Here is a 26,511-nt window from a genome sequence, read left to right as displayed (position 1 = left end):
TAGCAACCGCAACCACCGAAATAGGAGAAACAGAGGTGCCGTGCTCTACGGTGGCTCAATTTCCAAGAGTCAGCGATGTGTTTCTCTCCTGCAAAATGTCGATGATGTCCAGAACAAGAGAGGGGATTAAGCAAAATGTCACAAGAGACAGGTTGAGCTGAAGGGATATTGGTTCATACGGAAAGGGTCACACTTTCAAAGTCAAAAAAGTGAGAAACTTCTCTGTCTCAACTCCCGAGCAGAAAAATAGACTTTATTTGAGTTCAAGAAAGAGGAATCGTAACAGAGATACTCAGCTTTAGGGAAAAAAAGAAGTTAATCATTTGCAGAATGGAAATACTTTTGCTTCAAGGACTTTTTAAAAAGACATTTTAAACACAAAGAACACAACGTGTCTATTAATAGTTCATGTGGATTGATGGAATTCAGACAAATTCAGCCGGCCATCACACATTCTGTCAAAGAATCAGGAGGAAACTGAGGCAGAGGCTGAGTATAAGAAGCTCCAGGAGTGTTTTGATTTACAACTGTGAGCCTGACTGTCGTGTGGAGATTTGCCTGAAGTGAAATTCAAGAAGCGTCTCATCTGGTCTGATTTCCCTGCGCTATACGACCAGACTGGGCATCATTAGCAGTTGCCGCTGTGCTTTCTTGGCACGGAGGATCCCATTTTCACTGCAGAAAATGACTTGCCACCAGCTGCAAATTGACAATGCGCCATATTTCCTCACAAGTCAACTCTTGTTAATAGCAGTTTCTGGGATCCGTGTTTTCTCCTTGTTTGCCAAGCACAGCAGCGTCAGCAGCAGGTAAATTTGAACCGCTGGGATCTGAGGACCTCACAGGCAGTGTTTACCGCACTGAAAGAGACTAAATATAGGAGAGCGGCATCGTCTGCTGCTCACATCCTGTGTCAGTGAAGTACACCTGAAGCTTCTTCTTCTTCTGTCATCTGAAGTACACAGTTGCATCAAGTCGTACGCGTCAAATTTTAGATTTAAAGCTGCAGTGCAGAACTCTCTGTGAGTTGTTTGTTGTTGTGGATGTTATAATTCTGCCTCTTTTTGGTCTCTGTAAACAGAAACTGTGTAACATTACTTGCGTGATGCGTTCTTCATGTAAAAACAGCAACGACCAGACCTGACTGAGGGAGCATTTGCGTGTATGCAGCAGCAGAGCAGGGGACAGTAAGCGTTAATTAAAAACAAGGTTGTTGTTTTTTTCTGAAACTTTTCAGTCTTTCTTGCATATATAATAGTGAACTGGTTGTCATAGAAAAAAATTTTGATGCCCTTGAATATGCATTTTGACTGATGCTTTCTCAATTTTTGCAACCATGTGGTAAAAAATAATAATTTACACAACTAACATCAGCTGAAACTAATGATTCTCCGCATAAAAATAGACTTCCATTCAAATGGAGTTCTTTTCAGCCTCTCTTCTACTTCACAGGCCTTTACTTTTCTAATCAGAATTGTGTGCACCCATTTGAAGACCGTTTGAATGTGCCCCGACATTTGTTACGTACTACAGTACAGTTTTAACTTTTAAAACTCTTTAAAAGATAGTGTCGCTCTCCATTTGCAGGCTAATTCTACAGCACAATACATGTACACAGTATCAATGACTACTCCTCTCCAGAATATCAGGCTGCTACTCTCTTACTGATGGTGGCTGCAGCAAAGGTTAATTAATGAGCAGAGGCAGGAGCGATGGCTGCCGGCGAGGGAGAGCCTCTCCTGGGACTTAGATAAAGGTGGAACAGGGAAGGGTATATGACTACTCAGCTGAAATTGAGTCCCCTTCTTCTATCTGGATAACCTCCGTGTACTTTATAGTCTGAGAAAGCTACTTGATCACTTACCAAAAGCTGCCGCGTGGAATTAGATTATAATGCAGCTTTTCATCATTCCCCCACCCTGTGAAACCTTATTTCATGCGATGATTACGTACGGGGTTATCCAACGTAAGAGATAATCTACGAGGCAACCATCTAGTTTAAATTAGCTCTGCACGTCTGCTTCCTTTGACCAGACATCGAAAAGGGTTTTCATAAAGCTCTCTGTTCAGCAGTATTATATTCAGGTGCGGGAATGAATTCTATGGAAACGTGCGCCGACATATAGCTCTATTTTTAGCCTGCCGGTAAGATGCCATTAAATTTAATAGGCAGAGGCAGACTTGAAGTTAATGTATCAACGCGTCTGATTAGCTTTTTATGTGGCGTCCCGTAAAAAGGCCCTGGTATGAGATATAAAATTGGTGGTGCTTACATATAAGGCACTCTTTGGAAGGGGATTTTAGGTTGTATACAATTGCTTCATTAATGTTAATAAACCCCTGACTTGCACATTAATATAACACTTGGGTTCCCAGGTTGTAAAAAAAAACTCTCTTTCTGGCAAGTATGAGTTTCTTACTCTTTGCTGCTGTTATAAATCTTACAGAAAGTGTATTAAAACGGCTAATGAAAGTATTATGCAGTTAAGCATCAATAAAGTCATTAATTAAACCATAATTGTATCATTCTCTAATGAGATATTTGATTTTTCAGAGGCATTAAACTGAAATGTATCAATCAATAATTTCAACTTATAATATGCAAGCCTCTTTTTAAAGCCCTTATATTGGGGTTTATCATTTAGAAGTCATAACTTTGACGACGCTTGATCAATTCTTCATCGCATCAATTAAACCTGGTCAATAAAATCTATATGTAAAAAACAACTTGAGAAGAACAAATACATTATATAAGCATTAATCTTATACACATCGAAACAGTTTATGATGATTAAACTGTTTTGATCATCATAAACCGATGATTATTTGCTATTTGATTATTGTCTTTCTATCCATTCAAACCAAATAGATATATATTAGTTATAATCCCTTTAAAAGGATGAAAAGTATTTCAAATTAATTCTGACTGTTTATTTTGAAGACACTGATTCTCTCCCGTTAGCGAAGGGACACCTGGTCCGCAATCCCTTTATTAACTATTCATAAACCTTTACAAATAAGCAATCAGGTAAGCAGCCATAAATATTAACAAGTCATTATCGAAGGGTTTCTGCAGCTGAAGTCATTAATAAAAGGTTCAGGGTTCACAGCCGTGCTTAGGGAAAGGCGCGATCAGTTAGTAATTTGCAAATGTTAACGAGTTATTGATAAAGAATGTTCTACAATAATTCATCAAGTCTCTCGTCGCAAATGTCGATAGCTAATTGGCTGGCGGTCGGAGCTGGAAGGACAGAGCTCGTGTCCTTAGAGGAAGAATTTTGATTTGACTCCAGTGCAAGAAATAAATCTGTGTTTGATATTTAAGTACAAAACCCACCAGCAAACTTGAAAGTCAACATTTAAGTATGAATAATGTTTCCTGCAAGCTTATTATCACTAGATTGTTACTGCTGCTTTGATTTGAATGTGAAGTAGAGCTAATTTTATACGATTTACACTTTTATGCAGATCATTGTCCCAGTCTTTTTCTATTTAGGTATCAGGCCCCTTCAAAAGGTTGTGGGGGAAAAGAATCTCACAGGAGGAACAAACGGAACCACACGACAAATAATAGCAGAACCAGAAATACCAGCACTAATACTAACCTGCTGTTTAAGAAGTTGTTTTTTAACGTGAATCTGAGAACACATGCTTATTTACATAAAACTGAAAGATTCTTTCCGTGACACAGGAGGAATTTGCCTCTTTTTTCCACTTTTTAGATTGGATGTTTTTTTAAAAAAATAGTTTTTATTTCATTTTATTTGATGTGTGTGATGGTTTTTTTGGAACCAAACTGAAACCATCAGCATCGCTAAGCATTTGTGTATAAAAAAGTGCCATACACATGTAAATCAAATAATAATGGTAATAAGAGGCGGAGTTATTCTTTATTTTATAATCATAACAACTTAATTTAGCAATTTAAAACAAGGGTTGATGAAACAACCACATGGTAAAAGTACATTAAAGTTAATGGGGTTGAAACCGAGTGGATTCCAAGTGTAAAGTAACAGAGCACTGAGTTACTTATGCACACCGCAACATAAATAGAGGCAATTAGCACAACCTGGCAACCCATTGGTAATGAATACATGTTGATCGACTGTAAACGATTAATTATCCATGAACACTTAAGTAACTTTTCCAATCCAATAAAAAAAAGTTATAACAGGAGAAAATGGGGTCGTGCAATCAATTAATAATAGATGCTATAAAAGGAATAAGGGGGCACGATATACTGATACTGATGTTATTTATGCACCAGTGGCTTTAATTACCCACAGATCCCAGGATGACTCGGGATAAGTAACAGCCAGTGAGTGCAAGTCTGGACTTGTAGAAACCTACCGACCAAATTATTTTCCCAAGGTTTTTTTTTCCCTCCCCTTTTTCTTTTTTCAGTGAATAATGTGCCTCTGCATGGAGGGATTAGACATACAGGACGCTGCCAGGCACTGGAGCATTGCAGGAAGGAGGGGATAAAGAACAAATGAGTAATGAAATGACTGACTCACTGAGACCGATATGAAACATGAGATGCTGCGAGCTGCTCTCTCCCTCTCTCTCTTTCTCTGTAAACCTGCTCATGTTTAGTTCCCGTCTCAGTCGGAGCCCGACAGATGAATCTCACTTGACATGTTTTTAATTGTCGGTTCCTCCTTGTCACGCATGTCACCCCTATACAGTAAGCAATTAGGCCGCCGCCATCCGTGTCTAATGCAAACGGAGACTTCTCTGCGACGTAATTGTTGCGGCTCCGATAAGACACTGAGACCGCAGTCAAAGTAAGCGTGTGCAAATTAAAATACATGTTCAGTCCTTTGTTGTGATGGATAATAGTCGGTTTAACACGAGTGCAACCAGTGTCTGCAGCTAATAGGAGCCGATGTCATGTAATCACATACAGTACGAGCACTCCCGGTTGCCAGTATATTTATGAATTTATTATTATTTTTTCCTCTTTACATTTCATCTTCATGTCCCGCTCCAGAGCCCACAGAAAAAAAAAATGTTGTAAAGAAATGATTGTAATTCAAGGCCACAGAAGCATATCCCCACAAGCAAATACAAAACAGAGTTGGTTACAGGATTGCAACACCAAAGTGAAAGCATGTCTGCCAAGTCTACACATTCAAAGACCACAAACATCAAACGGGTTTTTCAGGCAGTCAAGGGTTTTGCTGTTCATCGAATTTCCCAAAAGTATGTTGTTTTATTTGCATACAGATGTCTATAATCGAGTGCGCCGCTTGTATAGAATATGTGATCTCCTTTTTCGGCAAGACAGCGTCAGAGGTTACTGAAGGGTTGTACTTTTTTTTTTTCATCACAGAGTAGAAACGGTCTCTAACTTCTTCTTTTTTTCGTTTTTTTTCCTCTAAAGTACATTTATTTCCAAAACATTTAGCTCGAACTCTTTCAAGATCATTGAATATCTGATTGACCACAACAGGAAATGGAAAGTTGTCCTGTGTGAATTTCCTGCAGGCCGTTAGAGTGACGATAGCACTGCACTATAACACAGGATAAGCCTCCGTTGTGGCGTTTTTTTTTTTGCAGATTAATATGAGTAGCTGAGGGGGATGCTTTGGAAATTGCTTTGACGAGAAATGTGTCAAGGCTGACAGATGAGATATATATTTTTTTTTCCCAGTTTGATCCCCCATTTAGCACTTCCCTCTCATCTAATTCAATAAATGCCAAAGGGAGTTATAATAATCGTATTAATTCTCGATCCTTTGGGATATGCGTCTTTGGAGTCCATAAACACTTAGAACTTTCCTTCTTTGAGACCTTATTATCTTCCGAGGTTTGAGATTTCCAGGCTTATCAAGTACGCACAGTAGAAGTTAGCTTTGGAAAATGCACTGAATCCCACGTACAATCAAAAGAGTTCCCAGTGAAAGTGCTAAGCCGCCAAACTGTCATGACATCATTGAGCTGAGAAAAAAAATCCTTCTACTGATGTAATGAAAATACAATCCATATATGTCTGCATCATAACAATAAAGCACGACTGTCATCTTGTTGCCCTCTGCTTGCCTTGGGTCTGTACACTGCAGCATTTATTTACAGTTTTAAAGGGAAATGGCACTCAAAACACTCCCATATTAAAATCCACGACAGCCAAATCCGCCTCCCAAAGCTACAAACCGAGCCTGTTAATTACAAGTCTTATTTCTTAATGATCTTAATGACAAATCTGATGTGAACCTCCCTTGATTCCCTTAAAAAAAATAAAAATATTTCAGACACCACAGATTAGCAACAGAGGCAGGAAAAAAAACCCACTTGCTTTTCATCTCTTACTAAGACACAGTAAATAATCTCTCACTGAGAAACTGAGCTGTTCTTGAATGCTGCAATATCATGGAAATCAGGCTGAAATTCGGTGGCATCTGTCTGAAGCAGAGGTCTAAAGTTTGACTCTATAAAAGAAGCTCTACAAGTGCTGCTGAGGAAAAAAAAAACAAACCAAAACAGAAGCTCCCTTTCACCTATTTTAATGTAAAATATTCCTCCCTCGCTAACATCTGCTCCTGTAGCCAGTACAACACCATACGTCCCCTCAAAACAAAAACAACCTAGAGACAGAAATGCTACGCAGTTAACTTTTAGAATCTCCCTCTTTTTTTTCTTTTTTTTTTTTTTGAAATGTAATTAAGTCAGTGCAAAAAGAAAAGTCCATGGCAGCTACAGTAAACTAGACAGCTCAACATCAGCTGACCAGCAGCAGTGAGTTAACTAGCAAACCGGGTGTAACCCAGCCTCTTCATGACACTTCCGCACACGTCCTCGACGAGTCTCATGTCCTTCCGAGGCATGTTCTGTCTCCACATGTTTATATTGGCTGGTGAAATGTCTCCTTCATACATCAGGTTGTACAGGTTCGTGGAGGTGGTGAAGATGAGTTGGTTGAGGGCTGTGGGCGACACGGGCACCCCCAGGAACGTGTGTATGTTTTCCGCCGTCTCCTGCGGGAAATTGACCACATCCTCAAACCTCACTTGGAGGTAGGTCTCCTCTGGGAGGCTCTCGCTGACTCGCATTACTGCGGCGGTGTGAGCCAGCCACAGATGAGCCAGGATCAAGACCGGGTTCGTCTCGGAACGGGACAGCAGCCTCTGGATCATTTTGAACTCTGGTGCCACACTCGGGCACCCGTCCCTCCCGACGTCCCCCTTGAATATCAAGGAAAGATGCTGTGGGATGTTTTTAAGGGAATACAGGCTGGGTTTGCTGTTGTAAAGCATGAGGTAAACCCACGCTCGGGGGTCTCTCACCAAGTAGATCGACCTCAAAGAGTGTCCCACCACCTCCTGAACGAACGGCAGTTTGAGTGCCCAGCTTCCACTGCGCATGCTGAGGACGACCCGTGCATCAGGATACTCCGCGACATGGCGTCTCATCTCCCTGACATACTCTGCATCTCTGTCTAGACTGGCTTTCAGTTTGCCCTTCAGCTCAGACGCCTGCTCCCGTCTCCTGGACCGTTTCTTTCTGTCCCTGGGGGAGGCAACTTTCTGAGGCTGTTTCACTCGGCTGCCCTCCACCAGCTGAATGTTTTGCAAGTGCAGCTTGGTGTTGTGGACCAGCGAATGAAACCAGCCCTGAATAACCTTAAACCGTCCGCGCTCTGCGTCTGACCTTGACCACTCACAGGCATCGACCACGGAGTCAAACTCAAACTCAGTCTCGGGAATGTCCACGTGCTCGGTGGGAACCCTGATGTAAACAAAGTCCGAGTTGTTATAAAAAAGATGTTTGAGTATTTCTGACCCCGATCCAGGCAGGGTTGTTATGACAACAGTGGGGAGGGGGAGCCGGTGCTGCTCGTACAGTCTGATCTGTTTGTTTACCTCGCTTTTGGCACCCACACCTTTCCATTTCACCCCGCAGAGAAGCTGATCGCAGCTGTTTGACACAAACAGCAGCTCTGCGATCCACAGGATGAGCACAGAGAGCAGCGCGTAACGCATCAACTTGCTGAAGCAGACGTAAAACTTTCTCTGCATGGTCAGAAACCCTATGGCCACACAGAGAACGACCCCGGCTATTACGTTGACTGTGAAACCAAAGTCAAACAGCTGATTATCGCTGCTAATTTGTTTGGGGATGAGTTGAGTCCCAAGGCCAAATCGAGTGATTTGAAATCTGTCCTCAACTTTACAGTGTCCTCCAAATCCTAAATAACTCAACCTCGCGCCTATGTCTTTATAGTTTGTAGCAATGGAGACTATCCTCTCTGTGTTATTGATGGTTAAAGAAAGCCTAACCCCATTTTTGCTATTATCTAGGAATTTACAGCTGGACACTTTGACGTACGGCCCGTGTAAGACATAAGCGACTCTGCTGACCGTGCCCGTCATCGGGAAAGTGACGTTGACGTACTGAGTCCACCTCTTTTTAAACTCGGCCGCCTGCTCTGCCTCCTGTATCCTGGAGTCGGGGCTGTGACCCTGTGTGTTGAACCAGAACATTTTATAATGAGCATCCCACACGTCCATCATGGCGCCGTTGTATTTGTCCATGAATCTGAAAGGAACATATTTGAAGTCAATGTCAAGATTGTGGAAAAAAGCGCTGAAGGACTTCACGGGCGAATCGTCCCGCTTCTCAACGTGGTCGAGCACCAGCAGTGTCTGTGAGTTGAGCAGCACCAAGGCTCTGAAAACACTCTTCAGCCTCATTGCAGGGGAGTACGCCAACACAGCCTCCCCACTCACAAACATGGTGTCTCTGTGTGAGGAGGCGACAATTACCTCCCCCCGAGCATCACCTACACCTTCATCAGTCCAGCGCAACCACTTTGCACACTCCCCCAGCTGACCCTCCCACGGACTGTTGCACAGGCTGGTGGGAGAGGGGCTGAACACCAAAACATTATTCAGGTAGCTGTACTTTGGGCCATAAAGTGCTTCAGACACAAATACTTGTCCGTTAGGAGCAAACGTGAAGGAGTTCTGGTCTGGGTGCTCGTGACCAGGGTTAAAGCTGTTCCAGCCGTCCACCCAGGAGTAAGGCTTGTCATGGACAATGTCATATACGGCTCGGCCGCCCAGTCTGCTCGACTTAAAGGAGACAAAAGTGTTACCCTGACCGTTGGGAAGACCTGCTCCATAGGTAACCACACCCCAGTTAGAGAAAATATGCATCCTCGCTTTGCCAAAATCACTGGGGGGCAGCGGCGTGAGGTGCGAGTTGTACCAGATGTATTCTGTGTGAAGTGTAGCCCAGCGCTGAGCCGACGACTGCCCCATGGGACCGTCCTTGGGTCGGTGCTTTCTAATCTGCTGAGCCAGCCAGTTACCCGTGCCGTTCCTCATGACAAACGTGTCAAGGAAAACAAGCTGGCTCTCTGGCCCGTAGAACCAGTTGTAGTTAGAGTCCGCTATGCCGACGGTCCTCTGAAAGCCCGGTAACAGTGTGGCGTAATAGAAGAAGAAGTGTCCCCGCAGCCAGTTGTTCTGCGTGTTGTCGATGCTGAAGTGGCGCTGAGCTAAGAAGACGTACTGCGTGATGGACTTGGCCGTGTAGCTCCCGTAGGCGACTCCCTCATCCAGAGAGCCGTCGACGACGTGATTCAGGAGAAACATCGTTTTCTCCATGTAGTTCACCGCCACTTGTTTCCATATCATGGACTCCGGGTCATCGTGCGAGCCGACCACTATTGCACCAGTCAGGATGGCTAATATATTTGTAGTTTGATGATTTTGGAGATACTGTTTCCCCCAGCCTCTGTACTTGGAGAGTTCGTACAGCTCTACGGTCTCAGAGCGGATTTTCTTGAGGTAAACACGTTGTCTGTGCTCATCCAGGCGAGAGTAGATGAAGTCATAAGCTGTAGCGAAACCAGTGAGAGAGTGCGCCATGGGCACCTCATCATTAGGCGCACTGGTAACCTTCCAGTCAGGGTATTCAGCCATTCTGTCCATAAACTTGATAAGAAACTGCAGAGCGGCTGAGTCCTCGGGGCACAGCAGGCAGTAGAGAGCTAGAGGGGGCAGGTTGTTCCCATAAATCTCATTCCACTTGCTTGTAAACTCCTCGTGTTTCACGGGAGGCATGTAAACGGGAACATTAGAAAGCATGGTGAGCACAGCAGCCCGGATGACTTTAAATATGTGACTGTGGGTGGTGGAGGACTTCTGCCTCAAGTGCAGCACATCTACTTGGTTAAAGTACAGGTTTGGATGCGAGTCAGCAGACTGGAGTTTCCACTGCTCGGCCGCTTTGTCTTGTGTGAGCTTGACCTGCAGCAAGTCATCCGTGAAAATGTCTCTGTCTGTGGCGTTGAAGACGCCGGAGAAAGCAGTCCCCACTGCGAAGAGTGGTAGTAAAAAAACAGAATACACCACCCAGTTCACAGCCATGTTGCCAGGCATGTGTGAATGCATTTTACTGGATTTCAAAGTCTGATGTTTTTTCTTTCATTTAAAAAAAAAAAGAAAAGAAAATTGATATAGTGTCCCGTCAAATTTCGAAGTTGTGGTTTCAGGATTCAAGTCTTTTTTCAGGGACATAATAGTCCGTAAAACTGATTTCTCAAAAAGCAATGCAGTGTCATAGTGAAGAAAAAGGGGAAAACAGAATATAGCCTCCAGTTATCAGCCATGCTGTCTGGCAGATGTGAGTTATTTTTTTTTACTAGTTTTCAAAAATGCTGACGTGTTCTTCCTTTAAATTGCTGTCCCATAACTTGTGATTTCAGAATTATAGTTCATGGTATGTTATAGTTGTTTAATAGTCCATACATTGGCATTTCAAAAATCCTGTGCCACCACAGTCTGACGCATGATAGTCAAGAAAAGAGGGTGAAAAAAACTTTAGTGCAACAGCAAACATTATCCATATCCAGTTTGTAGACGCAGGAAAACATTGAAATTCAAAAAACATCAGATGTGAGGGAGGTCTGCTCTCCTCTCTTTGCTCTGCTTTTCAATTTAAATCCACTCCTCGTGACATTTTTTTCCCTGCGTCCTCATAGTGATGCGTGTTCTCGTGGTGAAGCATCTCTCCCCCCACCTTCACGCGTGCGCCACCACAAACTAGTATCGATCTTCTCCCCATCCAAAAAGAAACATCTCCTCGCGGACAAACAAACATTCGTCAGCCCCAGTCTGTATCCGGTCCAATCACAGCCGCCGCGAGGCTCCGTGCGCAGCCCGACCGAGCTGCACCATCCGCGGACGAGATCATCATCACCACCACCGTCATCCTCGCTGGGTCTCCCCGCTGCAGAGTCTCCACACTGCCCGCTGCTTAAAACTGCGCATCCCGATCCATGTTTGTGTCGTCTTAAATCCACTCCACTGTCTTTTTTTTTTTTGTTACGGATGTGGCTTTGATTATAAAAAGGAGAAGTCCGGGAAAAAAAGGAGGAAAGAAGTTGTCGTCACTCCTCAAGTATGCAAAGAATGACACATTTTCCCCATTGTCCGCGCAGGAAACAGTTGTATCAGGCTCCAGATTGAAGCAGAGTCCTCATGTGAAAAAAGGGGGGACATCTGCAGCTGTGGATGATGCTTTTACGCATTTCTCCAGACGCACGAGTCCCAAGTCAGACTGCAGCAGCGGCTACAGTAATCTCCAGGACGGACGTGGGTCCCCCCGCTGCGTCCTCCCGACTGTTCACTTCACTCCAGCTCAGTTTGATTGTTTTCCCTCTGCACTGGATGGAAAATTTCCGCCGTGCAAACTGTAGAGGGAGCCGTGACTTCAGAAGCCCAGCCTCACGTCTCATCCTGTGGAGGAGTGGGAAGGCTCAATAATATTCATCTCTTAAAAAAACAAAACCCGTCTTTCTAACAGGCTGCTTGACTCAGTCAGTGTGAAGTGTGAGGCTGCAGATGGAAAATCACACACTCGCATTCAACACACCACACGTCATTAGACATTTTTTTGGACTTTCATGGTAAAATAACGTGACAAAATTGGCAGAATAGGTTATTTGAATAACAAATATTCATACATTGATCTTTCACTAAACAAGCCCCATGTATTTGATAAGGAGTGAGTTTTTTTTTAATAAAAATAAACACAAAAGTGTGACTTCAGCTTCTTAAAGCAGTAGTATGTAAGTTTTAAAGAGAAGCAAATGTCAGTCAAACTATTGTGAAATGACTCACACCATGCTGACATCAGCTCCACACCACTATCTCCGTTTCCAGGTTAGTTTTCGTGTCTGTGGAGACACAAACAGTGACCCACAGGCGAGGGGGGCGGAGCCACACAGGGTGAGAAAATTGTGTCAATTGGACTTTACCATCGTATTTTTTAACATTGTATACTCTCAAAAATGTATAATAATAAAACAGCCATTTTTATTTCTTACTTTATTATTAACTTGTTCATTTGCTAAAAAAGCTAGCGCTATAAACAAAGATAGGCATAATGATGTATTTTTATGCATTTTATGCGCATTGATTAATAATCATCAGGATAATAAGGTATGACTTAAGCATTCTGAATGTAGATTTATTCATATAGCGAAAAGAGAAAGTCTGTCAGTAAGGAATATCAAGTGAAAAAATGTATCCATCTAATAGATGGATTGTTTTTATCCAATATCAGGCTGAATAAACACTGGATGTGGACTCAAAAGCACATTTTACTGAGCACAAGGCAACAAAATATACAAAAGAGGTCAAAAGGCCACTAGTAACTAATCTTTAGATAATGACAAGGACGCTGGAAACATGCAGGCTAGGTGGTGGGATAACGATAAACAGGTGAAACTTTACAGGAAGCAGACTCTGAGATGAGAGGCAATGGTGATTATTTCAAAATAAAACAGGAAACAGAACACAAGACTACTCAGGATGTTACAAGTGACTATAGTTCTGTGCACTATTATAAAGATATGAACGCATACTGCAGTCTTAGCATTAGCATTAACCGATAGATCCCATTAACATATTTCATTTCAAATCAACCTTTTGTTTAGCCCAGAAGATTTCAGTGCACCTGTTTTTTTCCTTCCTCGTCTCTTTAACACTTTTCCCGAGGCCGACAGGAAACCTCCGATAACCTCAGACGCATCCTACCTCAGAGAAACGCGTGACATTTTCCTCGTCCTCACACGTGGAGCCGCGGACACTCATCCCCTCGCTGTGTGTATATTAGGTTTCCTGTGCGCCGTGTTCCTTTAATGATGGATCGCTTCCTCTGTACTCGGGTCACATGTGTGTTCTGCAGGCATGCTTTCCCACAGGGAACACTGTTGCATGCTGCCGCTCTTTTCTCTCACCCTCCTTCTTATCAAGATTGCCAAGAGGAAACATGCCTAGTAATCTGCCTTTAGGCCACACTCGCAGACAAGTTACATGCATCAAATTAAACAGTGATGATAATCTCAAACTCGCGTCAGTTAAATCGCTTCTCAAACATAAAGACGGCGCTCCAGGAAGCGGGAGGAGGCTTGAAAACCCTTTCAAGATCCAACATACTCTTAGAAGGTTCCTTTAAGAGAGATTGGATTTCATTTTTAGCTCATGTCCCTCGTCTGCAACGTGTGCTTATGTAATGTGAAAATATCTATAATTATGTCATTGTATACATATTGCACAAAGTGCTCTTGTCATCAGTCGTCTGTTGGCGACAGCTGTGGACGCAGCAGGTTCTTCTTTTTCCTCCTCTCCTTGTTGCAAATCTCACGCCGTTGAACAGAAACTGTGTCGGCGTCTTTGAAAAAAAAACCTCTTTATGAGGGGAAGTAGGAGTACTAGAAACCCTTTATTTCACATGGATACAAATATGATGCAAGTGTGCGACCGTTTACAGTTGCAGTACAATTTGGAACCAGTGGCAGGTCGTACACGTCGACGACCTTAGTTTCAAACACCAAGGTGGCGCTGGCCAAACTTTAAAACCTGATGCTTCTTTAATAAACGGCCGAAGTTACAGTGGTCTACCACTTGATTGAGTTTCCTCTCCTTTGCCCAATTTCTACCAGCAAATAGGGCTGGGCGGATCAATCTAAAATATCGATTATATCGATACTAACGTTGGTATTGGGTATTGATCGATACTTGTGTGATGAGATTGATTCTTAAGTTTCAGTTTCTCTTCAGTACAACTCCAGGCAGTGACCGACCGCTCTTCTCTCACTTGACTCATGCTCAGTTAGCCCCTCCCCTTTACTCCGCTGCCACTCACTCACTGCGAGGCGAGCGGCGCACTGTTGTGGCTGCATGACGGTAGAATGGAAGAGGAGCGCTGTTTGGAGGTTTTTTTACGGCTGTAAATCAAACCACTGCAAACTGCGATGTTTGCGATGTTGTTAATTGCAAATGCAGATTACCACCCCAAAAGGGAAATTTAAGTTTTATATAAACATTTCTGAGTTACTTAATAAAAGTATTTTTATTTTTCTGACTGTATGTAATTGCAACATACCTGAGAAAGGATTTTCTCCAAGGCAGGTCAGTTAGTAGAGGAAGAAGCTCAATAAAACAGAAAAATGTTACTTAATAATAGTATTTTTATTTGCCTGAAAACTTTGTCCTGTGTTTTATTATCATCATAAACATGATTAATTAAAGGAACACTTACGAAATAATTAAATAATCCTCAAATTTGCATATTGACGATGCATTCACTTAATAAATCATGATACATTGCTCTCCCCTACACAAAAGTAGATGGTAGTAGTAAAAAGTATCGGTATTGGCATCGGTATCTGCAATACTGGCCCTGTATTCACTTGGTATTGGATCGATACCAAATTTTGCAGTATCGCACAGCCCTACCAGCAAATCCAATCTCCTGAACATTCATGAAGGTTACTGCAACAAAACAACACCCACTCTATCAGAGGATGCAAGTTGGAGCTTAAATAAACCCAAACAGTTATCTCTCAGAGGGAAAAACATCCCACTTTTATTTTTAAAGATAAGACAGTAGTGATGTGTGCTTTTTGTTTTTTTTTGCAACACCCCCCTCCAAGAGCTCGGCGCACAGCAGACACATGCAAACAGACTCAACACAAGCAAAGCATGAAAGCAACTTTGTAATGGCATCTCGAGAACAAGACTCAAGCAACGTGAGACAACACACAAGGAAAACGCTGAACGTTGCACCACACAATGCAATGGGAAACACAACAGATGTGTCCTTTAATTCCTGCTTCTCACTTCTCCCCGTGTGTTCGTCATGAAAATGTTTCCCTCATCGGTTGCGTGCATTGTTCGTCTGCAGCGAAACACTGCACCGAACATCTTTGTTATGTGGGGAAAACGGGAGGTTGCTTCACCATTACGGCCAGCGCCTCTTCTTTCTCAACATTCACACGAGTACAGCGGAAAAGAGGCAGTGAAACGAGGAAGGCGCCGTGTTTCGTTATTGTGCAAAAATGTGTAAAAAGGAAAGATCACACACATTCACCCCTTATATCAAGCAAATTTGAAGTTAAATAATACAACTTATGTTCATTCACGTTGAATAGAGGCTGAACGTTTTGTATGGGAATCAGGAGAGCGGGTTCTTCGACAGTGTGGAGATACATGAGCGGATGCAGGAAAAGTATCCGTATTCACTCTCTTTCCTCTAGTTCCTGCATCTTAGAAAATATCATTACTGGCTATAAAGACCTGTAGGAGACTCTGACGCAGTGAGTGAAAGTTCTTTTAAAGGCCACATAGACCGGAAGCTCCAATTAACGCTGCGTTTGTGTGTGTGTGTATCTGCGTCATTACCTCGTTTATGAAACCCTAAAGTTTCAGAACAACAGTTCAGCCACTGCTGAGAAAATAGTGTTGTATTGTTTTCCTGGGCTCTGCAAAGCGGATCGGCACTTCCTTAATTTGATGTCGTCATCAGAAATCCTCACCACTCCTCTCACCACCGTAGTGCCTCCTGGTGCGGGCACATCCGGTTGCGTACATTCAACCGCAGAAGAAGAAGAACTACTCTCGTTGTAGCTGCTGAGATGCAGAGCATCCACCGTGCCAGAGGGGGAGCTGTGTATCTGAGAGCTGGCCTATCTATTACGTCACTTCCAGGTACCTGGCCAATCACAGGACAGTGGGAAAGCTCTCGTTGGCTGGCCAATCACAACACAGTCCACATTCTGGGGGTGTGGTTTTGGTCTGAAACAGCGCGGCTGACGAGAGCGTCAGTGAGGAGATATTTTGATCGGCTCGTTTGCAGCGATTGGGAGGTTTTTAACCATGAAAACAAGTTAATATATGTAAGTAGACCTCCATAACTAACATATATGTGTGATACAAGCATTCTATGTCGCCTTTAACGTCTCTGGTGTTAATGCTCTGGTATCATGTTACATCAGTCTCTGGTCCAACATCTTCTCGGCTGCACTTTGTGGTTTAAACTAAATGTCTTTGATTTATAAAATAATAATAATAATAAAAAAAATCCATAGGTGCATTTTTCAGACTCAGACAGCGCGGCGTTGAGAGTCATTAAATTTAAACTGCATTGTGATTTAATAAAGTCTCCAACTTCACTTTGCTGTAAGATATTGGCTTTTTCTGCCGCAGCCGTCACTGCAGGTCTGCAGTCTGGATATCTGTTTTGAAAAACTTTTACTCTCGGAAAAACTAAATCCAAGTTTAAAAAAACGTTAAAGTTGGATTTTTTTTTCCCTTTGCGGCGTGCACTATACCCGCACTTTCATTCCCATTAATCGTCCATCTGTTCAACCTCCACGTTTCTCAGCAGAGCGTTTTTTTTTGACTAATTTGATCTCCATTTAGACACTTACGTTATGTCCTGCCTTCACAGTAAAACGGCTCCTCCATATGAGCATCAAGGGAGAGGACTGATTTGTGTGTGTGTGCGTGTGGCTGCCGTCCATTACAGCTTTACACCGAAACTAAGCGGAATGACTTCTAATCATCACATCACCCTGTCACACTCTGCAGTGAACGAGTGAGCATCCTTATTAGAGAAAGTCTCTGTATGGTGAGTGAATGATGTCATCTATAGTAAACTAACACTCTAATCCAGGGGTGTCAAACGTACAGCCCGGGGGCCAGAACCGGCCCGCCAGAGGGTCCAATCCGGCCCACAGGATGAATTTGTTAAAATTTCACACCTCGATTATAATCTAAATCTCTTCCAGATATCTGTGACTAAATGTTTGTGCCTTTTTAGATCCAGTGTGATGTGTAAATAGCACATTTAGGCACGATATTGTTGAAATTGCACTTATATTTCTCAAGAAATGTCATGTTTTGTAAAAATATCCTTCATTAAATGTAAAACAAAGGAGCAAAAAAGCAAGGAGTTCTTGTCGTTCATAGGTTATTATGCTATTATTTTACTATTTTTACAGGTCCGGCCCACTTGAGATCAAATTGTGCTGTATGTGGCCCTTGAGTTTGACACCCCTGCTCTAATCACTCTCAAGCCACAGGGGCCCGAGGTCGAGGGGGAGGTCCTCCAGTTGTTGCTTGCCCCTGGCTGCCATAGCAACACCTCAAGCGCGTCTGATCACAGTGGATGGTAGATGGTTAGATTACCAGGAATGTGTCAAACCTGCGGGTCCAGGAATGCATTGTTGATTGACAGGTGGCAACGGTAACGTCTCCATGCCGACTGCAGCTCTCCTGCTATTTCCAGTGTTTTCTTTTTGGTTTTTTTTAAAGCTTTTGCAAATCCTGGCTTTGCTTGTTGCGTTAAAGAAAGAACTCCCAGCCATACACAGTGAGAGGAGGTGAGGTGCGCGCTGACAGCCAGTGCCCTTATTAAAAATATGCCGTGCTGGGAGCAAAGGGAGGCACAAACCAGGCCTGTTGAAAGTCTCCCCTCCCTTTCTGCCTGCAGAGAATTGCAATTTCTCCCCATGAGTCTCGGGTTGCTCAGCATGCCCGTGTCCTGCATCCAGCTCTCCGGGAATGGAAATTGTCTCCAACTGTTCGGGTTTCAAAAGACGCCGTCCATGAGGCCATCTGTCAATCACAGTGGGTCTTTGTCAGAAGGAACCGCGCGAGCAAACGCCACTCTCCGTCACAACCGCGGTGGTCCTTCGAAAACCACCAGATAACACGGAATAGGCCATCGAGAGAGAAAAAAGAAAACTTTCTTATTTAATTAGAATTAAATTAGGCAAAAAACGATGTAGGATTCTACACATCATATTTGTATTTAACACAGGCGACAGTGCCTGACCGGTCCAATCACATGGCAATAGTCAAGTCAGGTTTATTTATGCAACACATTCAAAACAGGAGATGCTTTACAGAGGATTTTAAAAAAACTGTCTGACTAAACAACTACTTTAAAACAGCATCAGAGTCTTTATCACTAGTAAGAGGACCTAATGTGGGACATGTCCCCAAGCTGCTCCAGTGCTTTGGGGGCGGCAACAGAATTGTAATGGTATAGCAATGATTTTGTAATAAGGATGCCAATTTTAGGTTTGCATTTGTTTTAGAGAATAAGAGAACAGAGTAATAAGGAGATAATATTACACTAAAAGTGTTTTATTTCAAAGTAATATCCACATAACAGCTTGGTAAGGAGAACGACTGGCTCAGTGTAATGTATGTCCTACGCTATTTTACATTGTCATGACCAATCTAATGTTTGGTTAATGTGGTCGAAAAATAAGATGGAAAGAGTCACCGTATGGTATTTATAATCACATTTATATTTATAAAAGATGGCTGAACTTCACCTGCCACACAGTCAAACTAAAAACATTCATGCACAGTTTTAGAAATCTCGGTTTTAGCCTGACGGGGAGGGAGAAGAGATAACAGCGTAGGTCAACACAAGTCACATCAGTATGATTGGAAACTCTCCAGACGTCCATTGAGTCAACAAGCCGCAGACAAAACGGTGATTCGTGGAAAAACATAAAACATCACGAAGCGAAAAACTTTCCTACAGAGGCTTCACGACCTCTGAAGTCAAACTGAGAGGCTTAAGCCGAGACAGTAGAGAGGAGGAGACAGACGCCTCGCATTATTCTGAACAGAAAAGGCCAGCGATGGAGGCGTAAGACACACCGTTTCTCTTTCTTCAAGGAGAAACGGTCAGAATATGAGAACTGAACGATACCAAAAATGTGTTGTTGCACTGGTGTTCATGAAGGTTTTAATCCATCACAGACTTAGGACGAGCACGAAAGACAATTTGGTCAGTCGCTGTGATGGGAGGTTGATTCAAGACAACTAGAATACCCTTTATAAAAAAAATAACAACAACAATAATCGACCCATTATATCTTTAAATGTTACCGTCACATGTCATTTTCTCTTTGAAAAAGCATATCGCTCCTGTTTACACATCTGCATGCCGCTGCACGTTTGCTGCACGTTTGCCGCGCGGCGCTAATGACTGCGCACCGCTGCCCCGCATCTGCCCGACGATCCGTGATACCTGCTGCTTAATGTGGAACCGACATCTGTCGCTTCCCGTTGCTGGTGTCTTGTGTGTCACCCACACACACACACACACACACACACACACACACACAGACACACACACACCTCCCCCCTCGCCGCCTTCATTTGCACGTCACCTCTGCCATATTGTTTGTGAATTCCCCCTTTGTGGTTTCCCTTTGACTCCGCAGTTTGCACACGGCCTGCGACATCTTCCTCGCCTTCCATCAAGTACACAACCTACATTACCTAGATGATCTTATTTTAACAAATGTCTTACCTGACGACCTGCGACGCTGCTTCTAATAAACACGAATCAAGAGAAATTCGTAATAAATAAAAGGAGAATATGTTTCTAAACTCCCCTTAAGAACTTGTATATGTTTTCCTGAACATGATCCCAAGTCAGTTATCTAACACGTTTTTAAAGATCACAAACCACACACGGTGCATTTCACAATAAAATTCATGTTAAGAGTAGATTTGGACTGTTTTTGACCGACATCTCTTTAAACCTCATGTTTGATGAATGAACATACATGTGACCATGTAATCATTACACCCACATGCAGTAACACTAATGATCCAAACATGATGTCCTTTAAGACCGTGTCCTTGGGTTGTTTTATCTTTTGTCATTAAGACCAGAGATGTTTTTTTTGAATCTCACTTCATTGTGTTTGTAGTTTTGACCTCTCTTTCTCTCTGCAACAGCACGCGGCACACACTGTCCGTCCTTGCAGAGATAATAAAGTTGAGCTGAAGGGAACTGAATTAATGGTAACGTACGAGCGCTCGCCCAGTTAAAATGCGGACATCCTTGAAGAGGGGTGACATTGCTCAGAAGGAGTTCCCAGAAAGGTGAAGAGAAACAATCGTCAGGGAGAGAGGAGATTTTCGGCATCAAATCATCATCGCACAAAAGCACTGATACGTTCAACTTGAAGGTCTGACTCATTTCACACCTTTATTTGAGAAACTTTACTGTCAAATGCATCAGCAAACAGCAACTATGAAGAGATACAATAGTTTTCTCTTTCATGGTCACTACATGGTCTCAACATGGTGTATTCTGACATGCAGCAGCAAGTTCTTCAGTTAATTATGGGTACAATTATAAATACATACCGCACTGTTGTTCTGTGTGGAGCTTGTGTTCTCCACGTGTGCACGTGGGTTTTCTCTGGGTTCACCAGTTTCCTCCCATGGTCCAAAAGCATGCAGAGGTTAATTGGACACTGTAAATTTACCGTAGGTGTGAAAATCTATACGTTTGCCCTGCCATGGACAGGAGGTGACCCTGTTTTCACCCTATGTCACCTGGGATTGGCTCCAGCAGCCCCACAACCCTCATGTGAAGGATAAAGCGGTAGAAAAAGAGTGAATGAATGACTAGAAATACATGCAGATGTTATTATACTCCTCCAATTCCTAGTTGCTTCTCTAACCACTTTTCTATAAAAGGAAATGGTTCGTACTTCCTGTTAAAACAGGAAGTAACAGTTTACATCGGACTAAATTCCTTTACAGCAAGGTGTCCGAGCTTTACAGGAAACCAGATTCATTGCCATAAATTTGAGATAAAATGTTGAAAACATTAGCATCAAGAAATGCAACACAGTCTCATCCATGAGTTTACAGGGACTTTTTCACTTTGTAGTAAATCTTTAAATGTGTTAAAAAACCCAAAAACAAACTTGAGGCTGTGTTGCATTTTGACAAAAGAATACATTTGACCAATGAAGGGAGAAAATTAACTTGTGCAACATTGGAAATTCACTGGTGGGAGTCCTGCACCACTGTGCTCATAAAAAATTAAAAAACCGCAGACGGTGTTGATACAGTACCTGTTCGACTCCTCTGAGGTGCACAACACAATAGTTCTGAAACTTTCCATGAATATTTCACGATGCTAATTCTGTCATCCAGGGGGATCATTTGAATTTTAAAACCGTGCACTTTCATGAGAGGTGACAGAGAGGGGGGCCGGGAGGCTAGGATGAGAGTGAAGTCTATTCAAAAACAACACGAAACGAAACACACGGACAAGTGAAGCCGACAATAGTCGCCGACTCGGCGGCTGTCACAACACAGTGCGGCCTCCGCGCGAATTGATTTTCCCATTTGCTGACACAGCGACGCCGATGCGATGTCTGTGTAACGCAAGACATTGACCCAGTGAAGATGTGAATAAACAGCCCTTGAAACGAATTCCAATCCCCAACAGAAACGTGATTTCCTCCAAAGGGGCCAAATGAAACATCCCGCTGTGACTGATACATCATTTACTGCCAGCGTTGAGGTTTAGCTCTTTCCAGAGTGAGATTACAACTCCACTGATTTTCAGTTTCCTCTCCCGCCTCCCACTCTTTCCCCGCTACCTTCAGAGAGTCTGGGGTTTTAATGTGACGCCGTCGCGAGTCGTCGTTTCACAGCAGACACATCAAAGAGCCTGGGAGGGAATCAGTGTTCTCTCAGGTGCGCATTATTCAAATGGGCAAACTTGCCGCTCGTGGTTCCGCGTCTGCATCTCGTCTGTGCACGACATGTCGCAGTGAAGCGAGGTGGAAGCAGGAGATGGATTTCTAGTGTCACTCATGGCGGCGTCCTGTGGGAAGCTGCAGTGTCTCTGAAACGGGACTAAAAGATGAGACGCAGTGCAGAGATAAATGTGCCGTCTTCACATCACGCAGTGTTTTGGCACGAGAGCACAGACCCCGTCCACAGGCTGCACCGCTGGCCCTTTCTCCTCCTGCTCCATCTGGGATGTACACTGAGCAGCATATGAGAGCGTTTCATAAATTTATGAGGACTATTTGGCCCTAATTAAAATCCATAAACAAGCAAAGTGCAAGTTCATCTGCAGTTCATGGTAAAATGTCTCATTGATTTCCCCGCGTTCTCGCAACAGCCAAGACGTTCTGAAAAGTGGCCTTTCGGTGGAAATATCGTCGGTTCACAAATGATCTTCGTCTCCAAAAAACCATTCCGAAAATGGATCATTATGCTACATTTGATTTCTGTATCTTGTTTTATTCCGCTGATATTGTCTGAACACGGCGTCCTCGGGGTAAACAGCAAAAAAAAAGCAGCGCTGCAGTGAAGAGGCGAGCTGCGGAAAATTGAAATCTGCAGCTGTCATTGAGTGTCTGAATCGTTTTTAAACAAAAACGCCAAAAGGGCTTTCATATGAGACTTTGCTTTTGTATATTCGGGTTTGTTAATCCGACAAAAAAACCTTTGGATTCTGGGAATCGTGGTCTCTGCTGTTTCTTTTCACCTTTTTCATAGGCTATTAAAAAATAAATAATGTATAGATCATTATTGAACTCAATCAGGCACATATACAGATATGTACAGATAGGAATCATGATTTTCCAAATGCAGTAGAAAATGCCTTTTATTTGTATTCTGTGGGCAAAGGCCATGTTTTTAACAGAGGCTGCCATCTGGCACCACCATGTTTCTACAGCAGCCCAAATGGACAAGGCAGCGCGAGTGTGTGTTTCACATTTTGAAGAGGAAGCCAACTATGCAAAAAAAAAAAAGAAAAAGATCCTTTTCAGTATGCAAAAGGCCAATGGAGGGGAAAGTAAAGTGAACGAGTCGTCTGTGTGTTCAAATCTGTCCCTAAAAACTGGCTCAATAATTGTTATTATTTGTATGCATGAACGTCTCCGTAAACTCACCTGAATACATTTTGACAATGTTGTGAAAAAAAACTGCCCACATCCACTTCTTAAGACAGATGTTTGAACGCCGCGGCAATAAAAAGTATAGTCTTGCACGTCGAGGCGGCGTGTGCGCGAGTGTTTTCTTGCTTATAGTGAAATAAAATTGTCCCGAAACAGTCACACTCGCAGGTGTAATGAAAAACCTGCTGTTACTGTGAGGCAAATATGACAAACATGATAATGGCATCTCCTGGAAGCCACGTGTAATCTAAGTGTGCTGACAATTTTTGAATAAAAGAAAGAAAAATAAACTATTAAACCCGCCAATAAAACAGCTCTCACTGGCAGCTTTCATCATGCGTATAAATGTGAACATAACGCTGCATCGCGTGCCGCTTGTACGTTTGTGGAACTTAAATCTGTGTTGGTGGCTGCTGAGAGGAAACACATGAAAGCCATTGACCTGTTTTCATTTCCATCTGTCCTTTAAGTTTCACCTTCTGTCTCATTATTGTCAGGCTGCCACGGTTTCTGGCCTGGCTGACGCAGAGTGGAGGTCTGGCCTCAGGAAGCAAGCTCTGCAAGCCACACAGACTCTGACTTCAGAGGAGTGACCCGTCGCTGAGAGTTGGCATCTCGTACCTCTGTGGTCAGGGCTGGGGCAATCCTGATCTTTGCTTTGAGGTTGTTGAAGTTTGACCCCACAGGCAAGGGTGATGGTGTGTGGAATAAAATATTCATCCATTTCTCCCAAAAAAAGATGTTGAAAAGCTGCACTGTATTCGCGATGTATTTGAAATCCTCCTTCTACTAAAGCCAGGGGGGGAAATAAAACTCAATAAAAGGACATCTGTAGATTCCTCGTCAAGATGAATCTGCAGCATACTGATTTGATAAAAAAAATGGGAATTATGACCACAGTCTAATGCGCACTGAAGGATGACACAGCAGAAAGAAAGGGGCGCTGCCCTCCCGAGCCTTGAAGTGAAACCAGTGACATCTCCTGATGTGATTTTTAATTAATTCTGAAGTTTCCTCGCAAAGAAAAAGGAACCTTTATCCTCACAGGGTGGCTCATTGTAACAGTGCCATAGGGGGTTTTAACAGCGCGTCTTTATTCTGTTGCAACACCATCGAGTTGCTTAAACTGCGTCATATAGGTGAGAGTCACACGGAGCGAAGTGGGAGAGAACATCGAGCGAGCGGCTTGTGGGTATTTGCTCCAATTTGGCACACACCATGCATGTGAGGAAGGAGGAGGAGGAGGAGGAGGAGGAGGAGGGGGAGGGATCACACGCGCCATCATTGGTCCAAGTGGAAGAGCTCATACTTAATTATGATAGACCAGTGTTTTGCGGTGTCAAATTGACAACGCCCCTCTCAGGCTTCAACTGAACTCGATTAACACGCGTGACGACGTTTAATCGCGTGTTACTGAAGGTCGTTCAGCTGCTGAGAAGACGACTTCAATGTACAATGAACCCACAAGAAACCAGATGTTTTTCTTGATCTCTTTCAGCGAATAGTGGACATTCATTCCGGTCCATTCCTCTTGCAGATGATTTTACAATCAGTCTGTTGAAAGCAGGGTTCCCACACCAAAATTCAACAACTTTCCAGGACCAAGTCCCTCAAATTCAAGGACCAAATGTGCTGACACAGCTTAAGATGCATCTGGACAATAAGTGATTGTCCTTGGGATGTTGGCCAAAGTCAGTCTTTGCAATTTACTTGGAATAAGAGTTCCTGGAATATCCATTTCCAAGGCATCACGTTATTAGCTCTTCAAATTCACAAACTTTCAAGGATTTCAAGGACCCGTTGGAACCCTGTGTGAGAAAAATGGTGCAACATTATATCCATCTAACTGAAGGAAACAAACTCTAATGAGCGCCACCATTAAGAGTTGTGAAGTAGTGGCGCTGGTGAGTCATATTGACAGGGAATTATTTGAGCACCATATCTTTATATATCAACATTTGGTGCTAGCGTATTAATAAATGTATCTTATAAGTCGGGGCAATGATCTACTGCTTGCATTATAATTTTGTCTCACCCTAAAGTTTCGGGCTGTACATCTTAAAGACGAAAACAGATTGTAATGATTATATAAAATATCTAATTACAAAATGTGTCAACCAGTGATTTGTTTTTTCGAAAGCCTGCAGTCGCTTGTGCTACTGCTGTGATTTTTATCCACTCTTTCCTTTGGCAGCAGAATTAGTGCTAATTACAACTGACGTAATCATTTAGGCCTTCCATATTTTATCAAGGCACTGGCTGATAAATTCTGCTTCAAACACATTTTCACACACACACACACACAAATGCACATATGCTCAGTCGACATCAGGTCTGCTCGTCGAACAGTTCTTGGCAAATCCTGCCTATTATTCCTCGGCTCATTACTTGACTTGAGCCTTGTAGAGAGGACTTTGTGCTCGGATGGCAGGTAGACAGGATGGGGTGAAATGTATGGTTGCATTTTGTCAAAGTGTCGTCTGCTATTGCTCGCTTTTCCAGACTTACTAACTTTGCCACAAAGCACTTTTTAGTTTTGCCCACGAAAGCTATGCAGGAAAGTTACTTCAAGTCAAGGAAATTATATTTTCATAGAACTGAATGTGAAGGTTATTTAAGTGCTAGGGGTGGGAATCACAGGGTACCTCACATTAGAACACATGGTCCACAATACCAATAATCTCATGATACAACAATTCTGTAATATTGCAAGACAATAGTATAGCGATAGTTACATCACGATCTTTGTGTAAGAACTAAGTGTTAGGGTAAGGTAGTGCTGCACCCAAGAGCAGACAGGCGAAGGCAGTAGGCAGTTTAACAGATGAGACGAGCGAAGCAGGAAGCGGAGGTGGAGGCGGAGCTCCGATCCAGACAGCGGAGAGGGTATGAGCGGCAGTGGTAGCGTGCACGCGGGAGGAAGCACCGCGCGCAGGAGTTAACACGAGCAGAGCGCAAGTAAATAATTAAACACCAGAGATCTGAGACATATTCAGGAGAGCGGCGTGACGTTTACCGCACTGAGGTTCTGTGACAAAACTGGCAACGAGAGGCTGGAGAACCAGGAAATAAGTAGAGGCTTGATGACGCAGGTGAACTGATTGCATGGAAAGGAGGAGGAGGAGACGCAGGCGGAGCACTATTCTATCGCATGATATTTTGACCCACCCCTACTAAGGGCACTTTAAACATTTAAACTTGTTACAAGTGCGTCATCCTCTTTTGTTATGTCAAGTCTCCATCTAGACTTCCTTCCTGTTTAAGGTGAACACACATTTTTAATTGGCTGCATCACATTCAAATGGCCCTTGGATTCCGTCAAAGAGACAACGCTGCAGTCAGGTTAAAAGCAGCCCATGTTTATCATTTACTTATCATTTTTATGCAAATGCAGGCGGCATGTAAGACGAGCCCTTTTAAACAAACCCGGCAAGAGACATTCACATGTATTGTATTTCCTC

General features: G+C 43.1%; 1 protein-coding gene across 1 annotated transcript; it reads right to left on the bottom strand.

The window, feature by feature from the left end:
- Nucleotides 1–3,871: 3,871 nt before the first annotated feature.
- LOC122774470 (dermatan-sulfate epimerase-like protein) lies at nt 3,872–12,027 on the bottom strand. Its single transcript, XM_044033795.1, has one exon. It carries the CDS (start codon nt 10,398–10,400, stop codon nt 6,744–6,746), a length of 3,657 nt encoding a protein of 1,218 aa, XP_043889730.1. The 5' UTR covers nt 10,401–12,027; the 3' UTR covers nt 3,872–6,743.
- Between the last annotated feature and the right edge of the window lie 14,484 nt (nt 12,028–26,511).

Source organism: Solea senegalensis, linkage group LG1, assembly GCF_019176455.1.
Source record: "Solea senegalensis isolate Sse05_10M linkage group LG1, IFAPA_SoseM_1, whole genome shotgun sequence".
In the NCBI taxonomy this organism is placed as follows: Eukaryota; Metazoa; Chordata; class Actinopteri; order Pleuronectiformes; family Soleidae; genus Solea; species Solea senegalensis.
Note: the sequence above shows the minus strand (reverse complement) of the source record. Positions and strands in the feature narration are given on the sequence as shown.